This window comes from Spermophilus citellus (assembly GCF_964194105.1).
Source record: "Spermophilus citellus genome assembly, chromosome: 8".
In the NCBI taxonomy this organism is placed as follows: Eukaryota; Metazoa; Chordata; class Mammalia; order Rodentia; family Sciuridae; genus Spermophilus; species Spermophilus citellus.
Genome location: NC_138189.1, coordinates 117,346,296 through 117,369,325, shown reverse-complemented (window position 1 = coordinate 117,369,325; position 23,030 = coordinate 117,346,296). Strand labels below are relative to the sequence as shown.

At 40.0% G+C, this 23,030-nt stretch overlaps 1 protein-coding gene across 3 annotated transcripts in view; it reads right to left on the bottom strand.

Annotated features, from left to right (window-relative positions):
- The window catches only part of LOC308654349 (broad substrate specificity ATP-binding cassette transporter ABCG2-like), a 119,015-nt gene that overhangs the window by 29,904 nt on the left and 66,081 nt on the right, over positions 1 to 23,030 (bottom strand). For 2 of the 3 annotated variants that reach the window (XM_081303607.1, XM_081303605.1), the window contains exon 2: positions 5,798 to 6,019. In XM_081303607.1, coding sequence (XP_081159733.1) covers positions 5,798 to 6,000 — 203 coding nt within the window. In that variant the 5' untranslated portion in view covers positions 6,001 to 6,019. Of the gene's footprint in view, positions 1 to 5,797; positions 6,020 to 16,558; positions 18,611 to 23,030 lie in introns of those variants that run through there. The other variant, XM_081303606.1, reaches the window with a different exon arrangement.

The following is a 23,030-nucleotide window of genomic DNA, read 5'->3' as shown; positions in this document are numbered from 1 at the left end:
CTTCCCAATGCAACTTCCTCATGGCTCTTACATCCAAGAGGACCTCAGCATTCACAGCCTGTGACACCTGATCTATTTCATAACTGTACCATAGTCACTGGGAACTGAGGTGAAATGTACCTTTCACTTTGCTCTCTAACTGAGGAACCTCTCACTCAAATATCAGACGAAGACAGTGAGAAGCTGGTAAACCTGGAGTAAACCATGACAGAAAAATCTCTTATTCTTCTGATGACCTTTCCCCCAATCAGTGCAAAAACACACTCAGGATAGGGTTAACTTTCAAGGTGCATTTATCTTTAGTACTGGTGCATCTTCTTAATTAATAGCTACCAAGGACCTACTTATGAAATGACCAGAAACAAGCTTGTGATTCACTCAGGTTTTACTGCCAGAAAAGCCTTCCACATTTTTTAAATACCTACTCAAGGGAGGGAAAATGGAGGATCATGTTCCAAAATTGAATTCCATGAATGTATGAGTTTTTCAGGATGAACCCAACTGCTATGTATAACTATAAAACTCTACTAAAAATAAAACACCTATTCAAGTAAGGCAGATATTTTATATAAAGTAAACCAAGCCATCCTGAATGATTCTACCACAAACTTAATGTGCATGTATTAAAACAAAGAATTTTACAGTTTCCTGTATTTGGCTTATTTTGACAGAAAACAACAAAAATGTATGATCACAAATGCAAGAGTTCCAATCTGGAGCAGTGGCCCATTCTACCCCCATCTACTTAGCACAATTATTAAATGTCTATTATGTAGGTACAAGACACTCTTCCAGATCTAGGGATGTAGTCCAGTGATTAAGAGTACTTGCCTAGCAAGCAGGAGCCCCGGGGTTCAATCTCCAGCATGGGAGAGAGCCCAGAACAAAACAAGCAGATAAACAAGCGAAAAAACAAAACCCTAGCCCTCCTGGAGTTTACATTCCAGTCCAGGGATCAGCACAGTGTAGCTGGTTGTTCTCTGTTTTCAAAAACAATATAATTGGAACAGAGCCATGTTATTTTGGTTGTGCAGTGTATAGCAGTTTTTGTGCTACAAACGGCCCATAAAAATTGAAGAATTTATGATCTGGTCCTTTACAAGAAGAGTCTGCTGACTCCTGTTCTAGCCTATGGTCCACAATTCCCTGGTCTCCCCACCTTCCCCTCCACCCTTCTATCATCTCTCACAAGCCATTGCCCTCTTATTTATTGCTTTACAGCATTTCTGTGCAAAGTACTGTGTCATTACACTATAAAACCCTGCCAACAAGAACTTATAATGTTGCCACCTACATCTCCTTCCCTCCCCCATTACATAAAACACACTGAAAAAAAAGTATACAAAACTTACCTTAAGGACTTTTGTCACATCTGTTACATTATAGTGGACAATGGTCAACCCTTTGGTCTTGTTTTGTTTATAGACTAGAAAGGTCATTTCCATTCTTAGAGCATGGCCTACCTCCCTACACACAGGTGCACACAAACAACATATTCACTTTTGAAACTCCACGTACCCAGTTCTACAATTTAGGATCAGGGGTTCATAGGTATCTTTTAATCTTTCCATTACAATAGAATGACGTAGTGTTAGTGCTCTAGTTTTCTGAATTCCCCATTAGACCAAAAGGTTTTTGAGAATAGACATATCTGTATTACCAGTCATTTTGCACAACTAGGCAGATGTTTTTTTAACAAAATTGTAGATATATGTATATGTACATGTGTATCTGTACATGCACACATATATTCCCTAGGTCAGTCTGTCAAGAAGGCCTAGAAGCAATGACATCTCAAAAGCAGTTAGCATTCAAATCACCCCGATACTGGTTTGTAAATACTGTCCTCTACAAAAATGAACTTTAGGTGACTCCAGATTAGTCAAGGCAGGCATAAAATGAGTCTAGAATTTCTTGCTGTGCCAAGGAAATATCAAAATATGAAGAGATAAGTCGAAATAATGAGAGATGAAGAGAGAAACCCACCTTGTCAGATCTCCCACTGACTAATCAGGAGTATTAGTAGCATCAACATAAAGAATAATAATCATGCATTACAACTGAATACTATTGAAGAAAGTATAAAACCATAAGTCTCTACAGTAATTGAAAGAAAAGAAAATGAATGAAGGTTTTTCTTATTAGTAGAAATTCAAACAATAAGATGACGTAATTAGAAAACCACCCTTTGGCAACTGTCATAGTGGTAGCTGTCTGGATCAGTCATCAACATGGGCTGCAGTGAGTGAGTTAAGTTTAAAGAGGAACAGGATTCCAAAATAATGTCAAAACATCTCCTCTCAAAATACTAATCGAGTACAAAGAGGAAAAAAGGAACATTATGGTGAACTTGGCAGACAGCAATCTGACTAGGTGATCAATTTTAATAATACCTGGAATGAGATGGGACTAGAAAACACCAGGCTGGACAAGACTGAATGGACACAATGTGGTGGTCAGTCAACTACATGAGGACCACAGGTGGGTGATGAGGGGCACTCAAACCCTCCTGCCTTCTTTTTGAGACTACACTTCCCCTTGGATGCTGCCAGACAAAAACTGAGTGATCACACAGGAGAGGGCCTTCTTTCTGGAAAGTAATGCTGAAGGGGAGCTAGGGATAGAGGGGCATCGTGTGGACAGTCTCCCCTCAAATGGTTCCCAAAAACCAGTTATGACAACTGACACAAAAAGAGCCACAGTAACAGAAGCAAATGCAGTGAAATATTGATAGGGAATCTGGGTGGAAAGGTTATGTTCATACGGGTTTAAATTTGAAATTTCTTCAAAGTAAATTATTAATAGGGAAAACTCTCTAAGAGGGTCATGAATTTCCCTCATGATTATAGGATATCTGCACATCTGCTGGAACAGATGATTTTTTTAAAATAGATCTTTAGTATTGGTGAGGGAAAGCTCAAGTATGGGTATGGAGACAAAGTAACCATAAGAGAGTTTTCTTAAGGTAGGAAATTTTTTTTAATTCTCATGCTTAAATTTTGTTCTATCTTCTTCTGACAAAAGAAAAGGAAGAATAAAGATTTTAAAGTCAATACTGGCATTAACTTTTTGGAATATAGTTAATAATGTAAATGGTGATGATACTATCAAACACAAATCAAAACTAAGAAAATGAGAACAGGAGCTGGGGATATAGCTCAATTGTTACAGTACTTGCCTCACATACACAAGGCCATGGGTTCAATCCCCAGCACCCCTCCACACACACACAAGAAAAAAAAAAAAAAAAAGAAAGAAAGAAAGAAAATGAGAGTAACTCTTTACATACCCTAGAGACTATCATTTGAAGCCAGCAGACAGAGGAAAGACTGAAAATACTGCAGCCAGAAAAGGATAACCTTTCTCATGGATCCCTAAACCAGAAATGTGAGTAAGCAAGAATACCAATCCTTACTATCCTTTTAACTGTTAATATTGAAAGAACTGCAAGATTTGACTGCAATTTTATAAGCCTAGGAAAACATAAGAGGATGACCTCCTCCTTTGCTGAAATGCACAATATGGAGTCATAAAATGTTGTGAAGCTTTGAGTGCATGAGATATTTAGGGTATCAAGTCACTAATTTACTAGATTGAAAAGATAAGCAAGAGGAGCTGAAAGTGTGGCTCAGTGTGGAACACTTGCCTGGCACATGCAAAGCCGTGGGTTCAATCTCCAACTACCTCTTCCCCCCCCACCCCCGCCCCCACCCCACCCCCCCACACACACATGTATGATCTATATCTTTATTCAGTGGTGAGCACCATGCTTAGCAGGGTAGAGGCCCAGGGTTCCATCCCTAGCACCAAAAAAAAAAAAAAAAAAAAGCAAGGTAAATGTATCTTCACACCCTGTGCTTTTACATCTGTTCAAACTACACATATTCAAATCTCTTTACCTTCTAGCACTTTCAGCACAAAATCTAAAGGAAGCAACATTTTCTTGATTGTCTTTCACAAAAGGCTTGTGAGCTTTCCAAAAGTGAATTCTATCTAACTATGTAGCAAAAGATCAAAGCCTTCCACCCACCATTCCTCTCCTTATGCTCTGGTCAGAATTTCTTAACCAACACAAGAAAGAGACAAAAACAGCAGGCGTGGCTGCATGGAGAGAGTTCTCACCCTGCACAACGCCCCTGGTCTCAATCCAGTCAACCCTCAGATATTTACCATTTCTCTCCTCACACCCCCAAATTTTCTACCCTAGCTTGCCACTTTTTTGCCCTCTGAAGGAGCTGGTGTTTATTAAAAGAAAAGACCACAGTCACAGAGAAACATCAGGATAAAAGGACAAACCTCTGGGGCTGGGGTTGTAGCTCAGTGGTAGAGTGCTTGCCTAGCACGTGTGAGGCCCTAGTTTGGATACTCAGCACCACATAAAGATAAATAAATAAAATAAAGGTATTATATCCATCTGCAACTAAAAAAAAAAAAAAAAGCCAAACCTCTGATTCCCATATAGGTCTGCAGCCACTTGGGGGTCAAAGCACTCTTTATAACCCCACCCAGCTTTGGAGAGTCAGGGGAAATTGCTTGCTTCCTCTATCAGTAATTATTGCCCCTATTAAACTAACTAAACACAGAGATTATGGTGACTTAGCAAACTCAAATTCCTATCACCATAGCTGGAAAGCATAATTTTCTAGAAATCAGAAAGACATTGACACCACTAATGGCCAGCATCTGTGAACTCATAGAGGTACCTGGTAGTGAGTAGATTCCATAGAAACACTCATTTCCCTCCCACTCTTCAACACCAGACTCTGAATTCTGAATTCATTGCTGAATGAAAACCCTAATTGCTGGGCCCTTTTAAAACAGAAATAACTTCATTTATTTTAGTCCTAAATTATTACCACTTTGCACTTCAACTTCATAACTTCAATTAAAATTATAGTTGTTTTAGCTGGGATTGTGGCTCAGCGGCAGAGTGCTAGCCTTGCATGGGCAGGACCCAGGTTCGATCCTCAGCACCACATTAAAAAAAATAATAATAATAAAGGCATTGCGTTGTGTCCATCTACACCTAAAAAATTATAGTTGTTTTATATTTAAATATTTTCTATCTGACATTTTTGTGGAAAGTATTGGGCAAGTCATTATAGACTATTTACTACTATAAACAGGCCATTCATTTAAAAGAGATCTGTTTGCAAAGCATTTTCATGATACTCTCACTTCAACCTCCTTGCTACTAGAATAAAAAGTACATAAAATGCACAAGTACCTAAGAAAGTGCTACTCAGAAAGTACTACTTCACTGCTTGGACTAAAGTGCCAAAGTTATAATTATATCCCCACAATCAAGAAGTAGTAAACCATACATCTAGGCCTCTTTCCATCAAAACCCAAGACTTATATAGGAAAAGCTAAATGACACATTAATGGTTTAGTTTCTCAAACAAAACTCCATGCACGTGGTATAACCATTTTTACAGCTTGTCAGTTCCTTTCAAAAATCAAACATATCCGTAACAAGTGATCCAATCATTTCAGCCCTAGTTTAACCAAAAGAAAATGTGTCAATATGCCTCAACAAAGACTTATACGCAAAGGCTCACAGCAGCTTACTGGTAATAGGCAAGACCTGTGAGGTTCATTACAGGTCCATAAAATGGTCTTTTAAAAAAACTCCAGCACTGGAGCTGGGATTGTGGCTCAGCAGTAGAGGGCTCGCCTAGCACGGGTGGGACCCGGGTTCGATCCTCAGCACCACATAAAAATAAAGGCATTGTGTTGTGTCCATCTACACCTAAAAAATAATAAATAAATAAATGAAAAAAGCTTAAGCACATACTTGATATTCGATAGTATTTCTTTCTCAACTGTTTTCCGACCAAAGAGAAAGCCACTCTTCACTTTTACTCGATAGCAGATGTTATGAAAACTCAACACAGCCCCCTCAGTAAATGTCTTCAGGTCACTGGAGGTCATCCCAGGCAGGCCATTGGTGTTTCTTTGTGACATTGGGATACAAATCTGATCATCATTGGAAGTCATCTGGAGAGTTTCTGCCTTTCTGTGGAGAGAAAAGCAATGTTGACAGTTCAGATAAATGAGACTGTAAACCCTAGATAACAATACGCTTAAACCAAGTCTGTTTTATTTTATTTTTTTTTATTTGAAATTTTTAAATGTTTATTTAATTACTTTTAGAGTATACTGATTCTCTTCTCCATCCTAAAGCTAAATTTCATTCCATTCACAGTGATATCTTCTTCCTCTGAACTTCCAAGAGTTACTGTCTATACATTCTTCTGACAACGATCTCTTAAATAACTTAACATTTCACATATTTTTTCTACAATTATAAGCTCTATGAAACATTGGGTAAAAGTGCCTAGCACAAAACATACATGTTGAAATTCAGAAAATATTTGTTTTTTTTTTCTTTTTTTATTGTTGGTCGTTCAAAACATTATAGTTCTTGATATATCATATTTCACAGTTTGATTCAAGTGTGTTATGAACTCCCATTTTTACCCCGTATACAGATTGCTGAATCACATCATTTACACTTCCATTGATTTACATATTGCCATTCTAGTGTCTGTTGTATTCTGCTGCCTTTCCTATCCTCTACCATCCCCCCTCCCCTCCCCTCCCTTCCCCTCTACTCTCTCTACCCCCTCTACTGTAAATCTTTTCTTCCACTTGTATTATTCTTCCCTTACCCCTCACTTCCTCTTGTATGTAATTTTGTATAACCCTCAGGATCACCTTCCATTTCCATGCAATTTCCCTTCTCTCTCCCTTTCCCTCACACCTCTCATCCCTGTTTAATGTTAATCTTCTTCTCATGCTCTTCGTCCCTACTCTGTCCTTAGTTACTCCCCTTATATCAAAGAAGACATTTGGCATTTGTTTTTTAGGGATTGGCTAGCTTCACCAAGTCTGTTTTAAACTGTGCTGCAGTGAGTAGATTCCTTTAATGAACAGCCCACATCACTGTGATAAGAACAACCTTAGAATTTATAATGGGAGGGACACACAAGTTTGAAAACCTACACTCCAATTAGATGTCAATTAAATTCCTCATAAGTAAATAGTATGGAAATTATTTTAAACTCGTAAGGTAGGAAAACACAGATAAGATTTGGGTGGCTTGAAAAGCACATTATGATTTCAGTTCAGGGACAGCTTGCATGATCTCTAGCATACATCCTCAGGGTTTTTTGGTTTTGTTTTTGGAGTTTGTAACATTACTACCAAAAAGGGCTTAGCCAAGCAGTCTAGTACAGGAAATTTTTCTCTGAATTTATAGTCTTATACTTCACATCTCTGATTTTTATGCACCTTCATTCAGTAAAGAATGTAAACTCTAACACTGTTTGCAATGATATCATTTCTTTAATGGGCAAACATTTAAATTCTAGGAAGATTTAAGTGTGAAAATGATTTAAGAAAACCAAACCAATGGTTAAGCATCTAAAGCAAAACTGAATACTATGTGTGAGTGAAGTATAAAATGTTTCATTAAACAAGTGACAAAAGGTCCCTTAAAAAGATTTAATTAGAGTAAACCCTTAAGTTGAACTGAACTTGTGAAAGAGGTTCAAAATGCTAACTTCAATAATCCTACTTTTCTTTTTGAAAAGCCAAAATCATCCATGAAGAACTTTCTCTTTGCCTAAGGTAGAGTAGCTGCTCTAAACTAATCATCCTCCTTAGAACAACCAAAAACATAGACAAAAGATGACAAGCAGCTGTGTGCAGGGTTCTGGTGAGAGCAACCAAAAGCAGCCAGGACATGAGGGATCCAAAAGGATCAAGGAGGGGACAGCACTGGTGCAAGTCCAGCAGCCCACCAATTGTCCACACAAGGGGCAGCACTGAGGACAACCAGGCAGAAAGAAGCTGCTAGAGGCATCTTCCAGGAGCCCCTAATGTATCAGATCAAATTGCTCAGCAATCTCTTGCAAGAAAGATCTAATTAAAATTAATTTATTTTTAAAAAAGAAACTAAGCAATAAATATTGAAATTAAAATTTAAGTAAAGAAGAAAAAGAAAGAAACAAAATTTGGACTTGCAGGCCAGCAAAGACAAGGACCACTGAAAACCCCAAGCTTTCGAGATCCCAGAAGCATTAGGACCTAGGAATATGGAAAAACAAGAGACACCAGACTCTGCTCTATCAAAGTGATCTGCTCAGACTTTGCTAGAAGTTAAATCCATTCTCAAAGAAGCTATCATCATCCACATTTTCAATCCAAAATTATCAGGCATGCCAGAAAATAGGATCCAAAGTTCCAAAAACAGAAAAAATAGAGGTAGACCCACAGATAATGTATTTAAGAAAATAAATGGAAAAAAAAAAAAACTGTCACCAAAGAACCACAATCTGCTTTTTAAAAATTTAAAAATCGTTGGGCGTAGTGGCGCACGCCTGTAACCCCAGCAGCTTGGGAAGCTGAGGCAAGAAGACTATGAGTTCAAAGCCAGCCTCTGCAAAAAGCGAGGTACTAAGCAATTCAGTGAGACCCTGTCTCCAAATAAAATACAAAATAGGGTTGGGATGTGATTCAGTGGTCAAGTGCCCCTTAGTTCAATCCCAGTACCCACACTCCCCGGCAAAAATATAATAATAATAATAATCCAAACTAAGAAGTCAAGCAGGTCAAGGTGGCACACACCTACTACCCCAGTGATACCAGAGGCTGATCATGAGTTTAAGGCCAGCCTGGGCAATACAGGAAGACTCTGTGTTTTATAAGAAAAAGAAGGGGCTTGGGGCATAGCTCAGTGGTAGGATACATGCTTGAAGCCCTGATTTGATCCTCAGAACTGGGGGGAAAAAATTAAGAATTTAACAGATGAGGGGCTGGGGTTGTAGCTCAGTGGTAGAGTGCTTGCCTAGCACATGTAAGGCACTGGGTTCAATCCACAGCAGACACAAAAATAAATAAATAAAATAAGGGTACTGTGTCCATCTATAACTTAAAAAAAAAAGAATTTAATAGATGAGTGAAAATTAATGAATCAAAAGGCTAGTATCAAGAAAACGTCTAGGAAGAAAATTATTAATGATGAAAATTATCACCATGGTGTGGGGGAGAAGCTCCTGATTGAAAAAGGTTCAGCATACATGTAATTAGAGACTGGGAGAGGGAGAAAATGGAGTAGAATCAATGTTCCCAGATATACTGGCCAAGTATTTTAAAAATTAAAAAAGGCATTAAGCCACTGATTGAAAAAGCTCTAGGGAACAGGTGCTTAGTTTCTATGAGAGTTCTAACAATCTTCCTCAGAAAGATGCGGGACCTTCATAACACAGGGCCAAAAAAAAAAAAAAAAAAATGAGTAGACAGGTCTAACCACAGCCCAACATCCAGCTCACATGTGTAATACCATGAAAAAAAAATGTAAACATACTGCATTTCTAACATTAATATGATACAAGTTATTACACTAGGATGAAATTTAAAAAAAAAATACAACAAGGTAAAGAAAATACATCACCTCAGCTCCACAGAGTACCCAATCTCTAGTTAATTCCGCATACAAGGTTTAGGTGACTCCAGGAAAAAAAAGTAACTGATTTCAAGTATATTTCTCTGTGGTCAGCACTGCCCACCCACCCCCCACCCCCCCCACCCCCCACCCCCCCCACCCCCCACCCCCACCCCCCGCACCCCTGAACAGCTCTCATGGGATTAGTCTTTTTATGTAAAGAAAAACACTCACCACATCTAGACCTCCCTGTGTCACATCAGCCTCCCAATTTGTTTCTGTTTCCCAGCTTCCAGAGTTCCCGTGAATGCTAATAGGATTTTACTCACCTCTATGTCCTAGGTCTACTGCAAAGATCTTCAGTGTTTAGATAAAAGCATCCAAATGATCTCACAACCCACCTGCACCCAATACTCTGAGCTGATTATACATCCCAGCCAATTTGCAAAGGTTCTTCCCCAGTGACCTGGGAGCTTCCCTTTTCTAGCTTTCCCTTTCTGGGGGTCTACTTACATCACCCTCTCCTTCATGTTGCCTTCTAATTTGTGAGACCATACTTAGTTTTTTTTGAAACATTGAAACTTTTTTCTACACTATACACTACTATAACTATTATTATGATAATCTGCATTAAAATGCCAATTCTCTCTTACCAAAACTCAGTTTTCATGCAACAAAGATTGTATATAGATCAGAAAAGTACAGAGGCAAATACTAAGTCTTCAGCTAGACAGCTGCCCAGTTATAACCACTGCATCTGTTGGTAGGAAGGAGAGCAGCCTCAGACAAAGAGATCAAGGCCTTCCCTTATATTTTTCCCCCTAGGGATGATTCTAGAATGGGGAGAGTTGCACTCTGACTCATAGTATTAGGGCTGCTGCTTAAACAAATATCTCCTTAAACCATGGATTAAGATTACTGCCAAGAGATCCTGAAAAGGAGTTAGAATGCCTCGCCTGACTTACTGTCAGGTGATTGCTTCAATTTAAAAATGAAAAGGAACAATTAAGGGCTGGGAATGTGGCTCAGTGATAAAGTGCTTACCTGGCATGCATGAGGCCCTGGGTTCATAATCCCCAAGCACCAAAAAAAAAGGAAAAATTAAAATAGGAAATTTAATTTTCAAAAAATTATCCCTTGCATTTAAAATCCCTTCTATTGATTGATGGGTTTAATGTTGGCTCTCATTTAAAGGATCCAGAGTAACGCACCCAGTGTTGTCTCTATAGTCCAAGGCTGCTGGATTAATATAGTTTTGAAATCAGTCCACTAAGGTGCTGTAGGACCCCACATCATTGTAGTAGTGATCTGGAGGACATGGACAGTTTCATACAGATTGGAAGCAACCCCAAGGAAGATACGTCTGCTCAGTGAGAAGCCCTCAAGCCTTTTAATCAGGAATGGCTCACCATACCAATTATGTTTTTAAAAGAACACACTCAGAGCTCCTGGAATCCTTATTTATCTCTGTATATCTCAGCACAGCACCAGACACAACACTAAGGAACTATAAAACAGAGGACCAGGTTTCTCAGACACACCCCTGAGGGTGCAGGAACATACTGTGCAGCACTCTTCCCCTGCCCCACAAGAAGGTGGGATGGATGTGGGGAAGGGCAGAGCTCCAGCAGGGGAAGGACCTCCCGGGAGCCATTTGCGGGAGGATGCTAGACATTTAACCTGATGCTCAGGATGCTCTCCACCAAACTACTCTCTGACTCTAAGAATTCTTACTAGTTTTAACCAATCCCAAACAACCCCATTTCCCCAGCTCCCCTAGCCCACCAAATCTGGAGAAAACAAGGCAAGAATAAATAATGGTTTCCTTTAGAACCACAGAAACTGGAGAAAGGCTTACTGATATTTACAGGGGAACTGATTCAGAAGTTCCTTTGAATTTAAACAACAGGAGTAGCAAACAGGATTTGAAGGGGAATAGGGATAGGGTGGGGGACAGGGATGGGGGAGGAAGGTGGGCAGAGGTCCAGGAGAGTCACCACCCTTTCTCTTTTCCTTCACAAGGCTATCCCACCAAACTGGCACTGTGGGAAGAAGAGCAGCAAGGAGAGAGAGGTGATTAGAGAATTCCAGGATCCTGAGGTGCCAAGAAGAAAATAAGAGGAACCAGCAAATGTCAAGCCGAGTCTGAGTTGGAATTTGCCAGAAGCTACACAGCACAGGGTCTACAACCCAGTCCTTCCACAAGAGTCTAATATGTGTTTAATAGATGTCTATACCTTAAGGTCAGTATTCTTCTTCCCTTCCGGTTTTTAATTCAATAATCATAACCACAGCCAGACATAAAATGAACAGGAAATGAGAGGTGGACGGCAGCACCACTTCTCAAAATTCTGAGGTATTTTAGAACATAACCTAACATACAAAGGTACAAAGTGTGTGTGTGTGCGTGCGTACACTACACAAAATTGTAGCAGAGCTCATAATTATCGAAAGGGAAACTCTAATCCATGAGTACAGGCACATTCTCAAACCAAATAATGTCTCATTATGTGTGTAGTACTACTATCATTGCTAGTATGACTAACACCATTGCTAATATGACTAAAATATATAAAGATCTGAAATTTAACTGAACTCATTTACCACTGTGAACTGAACACACAGTGAATTGACTCAGCACACAGTAAAATTGTAACTCAAATAGAAGAGTGTCCCAAAGGTTCTGGTCATTAAGGGATACTCTCAGTTTGCAAAAGCATGACAAACAAAAATATTGTCTAAAACCTTTATTTTTAGAATGAGGAAGCAGGCTGAAAGACTGACCCCAAGAGGACAGTGAAAGGCGAAACTCATTTTGAAGACACTTCAAACATCTCAAAGACAGGATCTCTGTATAACTTCCCTTCACTTACATATAGTTATTATTTAGGATGTACTATTTAGGATGTAGTTTGATAAAGCTACTAAGCTAATTAAATGTTTCTGATTTCTTACTACATCTTAATAAATAGATGCTCACGTGTACACTGTTTCTCCTAATATGAGAAAAACTGGGAACTTTTAAAAACTCCTCAGTACTGCTAAATCCATTTATTTTCTCTTAAAAAGATGGAATCTAAATTGGCAGCTACAATCAGGTCCTATCTTTTGTATGAAATTTAAGGTAGAGTCTTTGTAGAGATGCACTTAGTAGATCAAAAACCTATCATCCATAAAAAGTAGTTCTAGGGTTTGGAGTACAATTCAGGGGTAGAGTCATTGCCTCGCATGTGTGAAACCCTGGGTTCTAGCCAGAGCACCACACACACACACACACACACACACACACACACAAAGAAAGAGAGAGAGAGAAAGAACGAACAAACTCACTCACAAGTAACTTCAAGCAGCTCACATAGTGACCAGATCTTGGTGTTTACTACAATTCTAAATAAAAATAACCAGAATGTCCTGAAGAAAAAGATCATTCCACAGATGGGGCATGGGAAATATGAAATAAGCCTGGAACATTCTGTGAGACCAGAATGGAAACACCTTTAAAGAAAAAAGAGGTCCCACTGGCAAAGCTGAAACAATTTAAGCATCCAATTAAATAGATAACATTGGATTATAATCCACATAATAAAATAAATGTCCATGAATTCATACTGCTACAGTTGAGTAAATAAGGCAAAGCAGACAGCTCTTTCTTACAGGGAAAAAAAATTAAATATAGAATGAGTGAAACTTTTAAGAAATCATTAGAAAACATCACACAAAGGGGTGGGGGTAGAGCACTTGCCTTACATGTGTAAGGCATTGGGTTCAATCCTCAGCACCACATAAAAATAAATTAAGAGGGCTGGGGATGTGGCTCAAGCGGTAGCGCGCTCGATCGCCTGACATTCGTGCAGCCGGGTTCGATCCTCAGCACCACATACCAACAAAGATGTTGTGTCCCCCGAGAACTAAAAAATAAATATTAAAAATTCTCTCTCTCTCTCTCTCTCTCTCTCTCTCTAATAAATAAGTAAATTAATTAATTAATTAAGATATTGTGTCCATCTACAACTAAAAAAAATTAAATTAAAAAAATCTCTTCCTGGTTACTCTATCACCGTTAAGATTAACTGATATGAGCTATGAAATACTTCTAGAAACCAAGCTTGAGGGATATCTCTAGCATACTGAGAGAGCAATCGTATTAGGAAGCTTATAGCTTTGTAGACTATTCAGAAGTGTTGGCTCCTCTATTTCCTCTATTGGAGGAAAGTATGGGGGAAAGGGTGATAATTGCTTTATGTTGAAAATTTCAAGCCCCTTGAATTGTCTCTTGGCCTGAACCAGTTACTACTATGAGGCATGTGTGCCCCTAGTGAGGAACCTCCTCTTCTGCAGCTGGCATTCTGTGAAGCATGGAGCATATCTTCCTGGAGGAAGGCAGATCTATATCTATATATGAAATCAAGACACAATGACTGATTTATAGCTCTAGGGGAAAAACTAAGTAGCAAAAACAGATCTATGCTGGAGTAACCTCAATGGGGCTACTTATCCTTGGGTATAAAAATCAATACTGCGCATATCAAATGGGTGCTATTCCTAGCTTAGATATGAGAATGAAGATTCGTGAGTGGTTTGCATGAGCAAAAGAATATTATCAGATCCAGGTATGACTGAAATGATTCCATTAGATTTTTAACTAAAAGTAGCCTAATGCTTTATAGCTAGTGGTTGCCATTTTGATAGCACAGATTTAGGAGCATTTAAATGGTATAATGATAAAAGTAAATTTGAAGGACATCTTTTTAATCCTGAAGATAATGTATTTATAGAAGTGCCTCGGGCTGGGAATGTGGCTCATGCATGCTACCCGGGTTCGATCCTCAGCACCACATACAAACAAAGATGTTGTGTCCGCCGAGAATTAAAAAATAAATATTAAAAAAAAAAAAAGAAGTGCCTCATGCTTTTAATAGCTAATAAATTGTTTCTAATATGTGACTATTCTTAATAAATACAGAAAGAATGCAATTGCAATAGGCAAATCTAGGATTTGCCTATTGTTTTAGTACATCTGTACTATAGTAGGGACATTTCAGAGATCTGACTCTTGGTTCTGACAATTTCCCACTGAGCCACATCCCCAGTCCTTTTATTTTTTATTCCGAGACATTGCCTCACTAAATTACTAAGGCTGGCTTTGAACTTGCAATCCTTCTTGCCTTCCAAGTCCCTGAGATTACAGGCAGTGCCACCACACCTGGCTGGGCATTAATTGTTTTAAAGGACAAACTTCAGTTTCCTTTAGGCCTATATAACCTATTTATAGGGGCAATTCAGGCTCTTTAATTTTTGCTAAAACATTTCAATCCTAACTTCTTACCCTAGGAAGTTATATAATATAAACTTTCCCACTTGATATAGTCTTCTGCTGTCAAACATCTATCAAAAATATCTGAGGTAACAGATATGTCAATTACCCTGATGTCATCCTTACACACTGAATATACTTATGGAAAAGTCAAAACAAATACCACACTAATGTACAATTACTATATAAACTAAAATAAATATATTTGTAAAACTCTTGGCAGAAATATTTCAGATTATTTAAAGCTCATGACATACACTTGTTCCTTTATAAGACCTAGATGCATCACCAAGTAAGACGCAGCCATAAAATAGTAGTGTATGAGACCACAGGGTCTTAGCATCCAAGTGTATCCCACACTTTGGGTAAAAAAAAAAAAAAAAAAAAAAAAAAAAAAAAAAAAATCACTACCACAAGCCATCTTAGGAAGTGCACTTAGAACATGCACTCCCACTATTGCATACATTATGGATAGCACTGAGGGTACTGTCCATTGCCTTCCTCAGTCTCCTCTGCATCCCTGTGTGACACACACACAGGACATTTGCCTCAAAAAGTAAATGCCAGGGAAAGCTCCTCTAAAGAGCCAGCATATTTTTCCCCTTTGTCACTGAACTGCATTACAGATTATTCCCTTTTTATTATGGCCTCCAGGATGAAACTTTATTAACTGCAGAGGGCCCTTGAGTCAGTCCATGTCCATTGTAATATGCTCCCTATGGCAGCTTTTCACACTGGGCTGTATTTTATTTTCCATTTATTATACTTATGCTCCCCACATGTCTCATGAATACTAAAGTGACAATAAATACACAAATACATTGTGCATGTTTGTGATTTTTAATACATCTTGATGCAAAAGAATGTGTTTTCTAAGGAAACTCCTGCATTAATAATGCTCAGGGCCTGGAACAAAGATTCATTTGTTAATATAAATCTGTATGTTTTTCTGATGAAGGAATTAGTTTTTACATTTGTAATACTAGGCAAGAAAATTAAATGAGGCAACATTACAAGTATATGTTATTTTGGAGCCTTGGGATGTAGTTCAGTGTAGCCAAGGATGCACAGGGCCCTGGGTTCAATTCCCAGCACTGGGGGACAGGGGGTGGGGGCAGAATATATATTTTTTTAACTGACAGATTTACAATCCACTGTGATCTTATATTTTCCTGTATTGCTTGAGCTTTTTCAGTATTAGTTTTATTAAATACTGTAATAAGCTGGTTAACTGTCGTAAGTTACTTATTAAAACACAACAGCCAGGTGTGAGGGACAGGAGTCCCAACTACTGAGGCAGGAAAATCATTTGAGCCCAGGAGTTCTGGGCCAGCCTGGGAAAACATAGAAAGACCCTGTCTCTTTTAAAACAATAAAACTAAAATAAAACTCAACTATCCACAGAAAAATTACAAAGGGTGACTCAATAAATATTTCAGCAAAGCATCTAAAATTATGTTCTAGGAATAATAAAAATATATTAGATAGCACTTTTAAAATACTGATGTTAACAAATTTCTCCTTGTTGCAACTCCCACGGTAAGTTTCTATCCATCTAATATCAACTCTTATCTTCACACATCTGGAGACCAGCAAGAGTTTTACCTTTACCCACCAATCAGACCACAACACACTTCCAGACCCAGAATCAGTTGCACCACCACCTCATTTTCTGAAAAGCCACTCTGAATTTCATACTCACTTTCAAATGAAACTAACTGGAGCTACCAAAATCATCTCATTTGAGCAGTGTACTATTTTCTAACAAAATGGGCACACAAATAACCACTCACCTTTCCTGCCACACAAATTTACTCACTCCACTCAACAGCAGTTCAGGTGACCAAGGGTTCCAGTCTCAGGACGTCTGTCCTCAAAGTCAGAATTAACACTCAAGGATCCAAGCTCTGAGAAGAGTCGGCAGGACCTTCTAAACATGCCCTGAAGCAGCAACTTCCAGTCACCAGTGACGTCAAGTATCTGCATGTGGCTGTCGAAATCCTGAAGCACTATCCCCAAATACCCCTGGCTCTTTCCCCGCCTCCTCCTCCTCGCCTCTCCCAACCTCAGTGGAGGACTGAGAGCCTCCCCGTTCCTCCCGCGTTGGGGAGACCGTGTCTGTACCCGCCCAGGACGCCGATCCAGGACACCGCCCGCAACCCCGGCAGAGCCTTCCGGAGACTGGGACAACCCCACCGCGCCCGCTGCCCTGAGGCCGCGCAGTCGCAGCTGGAGGCTCCTGGGAGGGCGCCAAGCGGTCCCGCTCAGGGCTGCGGGCTGCGACCCGGGGGGCTAGGCGGCGGCGCGGGAGGCGTGGACGCGGCTTTGCCACGCAAAGCTCAGGCTACCGGGCCGGGGCGCGGGCGGCTGCCTCGCCCCGGTGAACCGCTCTCCCGGGGTCGGGGAGCCGGGCGGAAGGCGTGGCACCGCCTGCAAAGCCGCGATAAGCGCTCGGGAGCCTGAACGCCTCAGTCCTGGGGAGAAGCCTGTACTGGAGCACACTGGGACCAAGCAAAAACTCCCGCCTCCCGGCCTTTTTCGAAACGCACAAAACCGATTCGCTCTGGAATCGGTGGGCGCTTCCCCGGCTGGCGGACTCCTCTGCAGACCTGGAGAGGTTTAGAGCTGCAGCTGCTGCCTACGACCCTGAGCCTCTGGGACTGAACGCCGAGGTCCCCCCCCCCCCACCCCGCCCCTCGCTTTTTAAGCCACCCCGAGGGTAATAGGTGGTGTCTGGTCCTTGAGCTTTGGAGAAATGGGAAGGTCGCGTCCCATGGCCAAAACAATCAGAAGCTGAAGGGGCGGGGGAATTGGATGGAAGTATTACGTACGCTTTAAATAGTCTTCACGCAGTTCTGAAAAGTACCTCTCTACCTCCCTCCGGGGGCCTTCGAAACGCTGGGGAGTGTGCAAGTTTGAGAAAATGGCCATGAAGTCCCAACTTCTATCCCCGGAATCTAGTAATTGCATGGAGATGTGTTTCTGGCTCTTACATTTGTAGACATACATTCATAAAAATCACCATGTCATTTTCTAAATCAACTCTGGGGATTATTCTTACTTAATTCTTCGCCCAAGTCAGGAAGTTTTAGCCAAGAGGCCTGGATAATAAAATTGATGATGTGACGGTGTAATGTTTTAGAATGTTGAGGCTGTATGCTTTTAACGAGCTTTAAAGTTAATGATGCGACCAAACATTTGGCTGAAATTATTCTTTTGGAATCATTCTGTCGATTTAAAGTCTTCCGAAGAGGCATTCTCACGGTGCGGTGTGGCGAGCGCCCCCTGGAGCGCGGGGACCCTGCGGGGAGAGGGGCCCAGGCGGCCATGGTGCCGCGAGGGTGCGGGTGTGGTGGGTGTTGCGGGGTGAGCCAACGCAGCGGCGACGGTGACCCCAGCGGAGCGTGGGTCTGGCGAACCCTGGAACCCAAGTATTCGAGAAGGAGCCGCAGAACGTCAGACTGGTCGTAGGAGTATGGCTGCTTCCGCGAGCTTCAGCTCAAAACCTGCAGGGCCTCCTGTCCTTTTCCTTAATGGCCTTCCAGGACCCCGCGAAGCCAAGAATGTATTTTGTTGGAGGAATGGTTTTAATTATGGCCAGTGCTGGCTTCGTGCGGAGCTCCCCGGGATTTATGGAGATTGGTGTGAGTGGGCTGGCCTCACGGTGGGAGGATTGAGCCTCCAACGAGATCTAATTTCCAAGTTCTTGTTTCTGGACTTTCTCTGTTAGATATCCCCTGAAGAACCTCATATGCGAGAAGCTGGGGTCTTCTATTCAGAGATGTGCAAAAGGATAGAATAGGGATGGTTGAATATTGCAGAAAAGAAGACATGGAGGGCTGGAGCTATAGCTCAGTTGGTATAGTGCTTGCCTCGCATGCACACAGCCCTGGGTTCAATCCCCCGCTGAGAGGCTAGCACCCAGGATCAAATTCAGACTCAGCAATATGGGGAGACCTGGTCTCAAAAAATAAAGAGCTAGGGATGTGGCTTAAGTAGTGAAGTGACCTGGGGTTTAATCCCCAGTACCAAGAGAGTGAAAAAAAAAAAAAAAAACATGAAGTTGAGAAAAAGCACATTTTCAAAGATAGGATAATTAAATATAATATTCTGGAATTATGTAAACAAAACAAACTCGGAGCTGGGGTTGTAGCTCAGTGGTAAAGCACTTGGACCTTGGGTACAATTACCAGCACCATAAATTAATGAATAAAAAATTTAAAAACATGTACACCCATGCCTCACAGTATAAGTCACAATAGCCAAGTTATGGAAGCAGCCTAGGTGTATGGAATCAGCCTAGGTGTACATCAGCAGATGAATGGACAAAGAAACTATGCACCACATACAAAGATGTTGTGTCTGCCGAAAAAATAAAAATAAATAAATAAATATTAAAAATTCTCTCTCTCTCTCTCTCTCTCTCTCTTAAAAAAAAAAAGAAACTATGGTATATATGTATATATGAACAATGAAGTTTTGTTCTCCCATAAAGAAAGAATGAAATTATGCCATTTGCGGGAAAACGGATGGATCCGGAGAGCATCACTTTAAGCCAAATAAACCAGATTCAGAAAGATAAGTGCCATGTTTTTCTTTTTCTCATATGTGGAAGCTAAAGGAGGGGAAAAGGGGGATGTAATGAAAACAGAAGGGAGGTCACAGGGGTAAAGGAAGGGAATAAGTGGGAGGGAGGAGGGGAAGGTGAGAGGAGGTATTAGAGAATGAAACTGATAACTGATAAAATTATGTTATATGCGTGTACAAATATGCCACATTGTATAATTAATATGTGCCAATAAAATTTAATTTTAGTAATTTTTTTCATATCAATAGGTCAGTTTATTTGCTAGCTAAAGTTGTATTATTTCCTAACATTACCCTAATACTTTATCAAGCTGATTTTGATGAATTCAGACTAAAACCAGTGTTTCATAAACACACTGCAGTATAAAGAAATGAGTATTTTCAGTTATCAGCATTTTATTTTAAATGTTTTTCAATACCCTGATTTCACATTAAATGTATTGGCATATTAAGTCACAGGGCTTTAGGGAGGAACCCACAAAGATCTTCCTCATCTTACAGATGAATTTCCCAGTCCAGAGGGGATCAATTTGCACAAGACCATGATAAAATCATTCATAGCCTCCCAGACTAGGCCTTCTGCCTGCCACCAGGTGACCTCTCTTCAATGTTATCTGAAAAGTGTAACTGCCCCATATTTACAAAGTCCAGTACTGGAATGCCTGCTGAAGGTCTGGCATCAGTTGGAAGGACCTATTGCATTTCTTAGTGTTCTCCAATGGTGAATTTCCAAGGGTCAATTTTTCCTTGGCAAGTTCAGTTTTCAAACAAGGCTTATCAGAGATCTGGGAGGCAGTTGGGTTAACATTCATATTGAGTCCAAGTATATTTATCTGCATACTACTCCAAGTTAAAGAAAATTAAATAATGGAAGAGAGGCTATATGTCGAGTGATTTCCCCAGAGTTATGCTCATGGCTATCTGGGACCCCTGATGAATTTGGTATGTTGTCCATACTAGTTCAAGCAGTGAGAAGTAAGTTAAGGAATGAAAACAGAGAAAACAACTCCTCCCAAAGTTTTAGCTATTAGAGAAATATGAGAGAAAATAAATATACATGCAAGCTATCTTGGGGTTCAAATAAAATATTTATTTGGTTTGAATGAAGCCAGAACACACGTGCATGCCAAGAGGACAAGCTGTTCAAAAGTAAGAGGAGACAGACTCAGGTCCCTTAGTGTCATTTGGATTTGGAATGTGGCCCATGTGTTACAAGCCCTAGTTCTCAGCTTGACACTCGGGAGATGGTGGAACCTCTAAGAGGTGGGGCCCTCAACCTATGGGTTCTGAATGGCAGTGTCTCCAATAGATAGTGTCAGAACTGAATTAGATTAAGGATGCCCAGCTGATGTCTGATTGCTTGCTTGATGGTGGAAAGAAACCCTCACACCTTTTGATAGTCACAGAAGTCTGTGTCAATTGTGCTGTAAGAATAGATGAAAAATACAGTTTAAATGCAAAGGTGTGAATGGTAAGATAGTGGATTAGCAAAAATAATACTGGAATTAACCTGTTTGTTTTCTGTAGTTGCCACAACAGAATACAAACTTTGAGTTAAAACAATATAAATTTATTATTTAACTTACCAATAGTTAGAAGTCTGACCTGTATCTATCTACTGGGCTACAATAATGATGTCAACATATCTGTTTCTTTCTAGAACATTTTTAAGCTTGTCCAAGTCAGCTGCATTCCTTGGCTCATGAATTCATTTCTCCATCTTCAAAGCCAGCAACACAGCATCTTTGATCCTATTTCTGTCATTACAGATTTCTCTGATTCTTTTTCTGTTCCTTCCTTCAGTTCTAATGACCCTTTTTAAAGTTATCTACTTAGCAGCTTTAATTGTACCTGTAATTTTAATTACACGTAGCCTAACATTTTCACCTTCTAGGGATTAAAACAAGGATATCTTTGGGAGGACTTTAGTCTGTCTACCACAAGGTCTTAAAGTGGAAGAGGATGCAAATGTGAGGACCCCTTGGGAATTATTGAGTTGGTAGGAAGATTTCAAACTGAGGACTCCTGAGACACAGCTGAGGCAGAAAGAAGCCATTTGGGGGCTTCACCTATCTGACAGGTAGAAAGGGAGTATGTGAAGGGGTTACTTGGAGCCTGGAGAAACTGAGGCAGGAGAATGAAGTCACTGAGTAAGATTTTGGTATTTAACACTGGCATTCCAAGTTTTGATGAGTTCACATTATTTGAACATGAGAGTGAGGAGTAGGAAGTGGAAGGCAGGTACATTTGTTTTCTACTGCCAAATATTAGATTACCACTAACTTAGTATCTTACAGCAACACCTACTATCTCCCAGACCTGGAGGTCAGGAGTTTAAGCTAGATTATCCTCTGCTCAGGCTACATTAGTTAAAATCAAAGTGTCAGCCAGGTGGACTCTTAACTGGAAGCTCTTATCTGAATAATCTGCTTCCAAGAAGAGTCAAGGTGTTGTTTCCTTCACATTGCCTATATTTCTTTACATGTGACCTCTTCATCTTCAGATGGGTCAAGTCCTCAAACTCTGGATCTCTTTGACTTTTCCTTGTGCTTTTTAAAGGGCATGTGTGATTACATCAGGCCTCTTTTAACAATCTCACCATCTTAGAGCCAACCAATTTGGGACTTTAATTACAACTATAAAATCCCTCAAATCAAGTCAGGCACATGAGTACATGCCTGTAGTGTCAGCTGTTCAGGAGGCCAAGATAAGATGATCATTTAAGACCAGAAGTTTGAGGCCAGCTTATGCACCATAGCAAGACTCCATTGCTAAGGGAAAAAAAGAAAAAGAAATCCCTTAGATCAGCCCCTACATTGGTGTTTGATGAAATCACCAGAGTATAAACTGGAATCTTAGGAGGTAGGGGAAAGAGTAACTCTAGAATTCTGACTACCCTGTGGGTAAGGTTGAAAAGATCAAGGAACACACAAGGTAGGGTGATGGATTGAGTTGTCAAGATAGATATGATCTCAGAGAGAAGAGAAATGCCAAAAGCCAGGTGTCAAAGTTTTTTTTTTAAGCAGATCTAGAAAGTGAACAGAAAGCAATGTATGATTAACACAGAGAGGAATGGGAGGGTATATGTGGTGGGGGTTGTGGAAGAGCTTTGATGCTAGAACCATACCACATGGGGTCATTCAAAATGCACTGCAGATGTACTCAATTATGAAATAATTCATTTGGTTATAAAGTCCACAGGTGGTAAAGTCCAATAAAATGGAGTATAGTGGAGTATCTCATCAGAAGTCAATAATTAACCTGGGAGTCAGATAGTATAGTAGGAGATGTAACATTTTTGTCCCTTCATAATAAACTGAAAGGTTAAAAGTTGAGAGTTCAATGTCTATAAATGCCTTTTCTTTAGGTAAACTTTTTATTGAAGTATAGCATGTATATATATATATATATATATATATATATATATATATATATATATATTAAAAAAAAAAGGACAGGCCTGAGTGTGTGGCTGAGTGGTAGAACATGTGCTTAGCATGGACCATGCTCAGGGTTCAATACCCAGCACTACAAGAAAAAACAAAGAAAAGCACAGAAAATTTAAGCAATTGGCTTGATGCATATTTACAAAGCAAACTCACGTGGCATTCAGAGTTTTTCAAAGCATAAAAACAATATTCCAGAAGTTGCTCTCATGCTCTGTCCTAGTCGTTAACC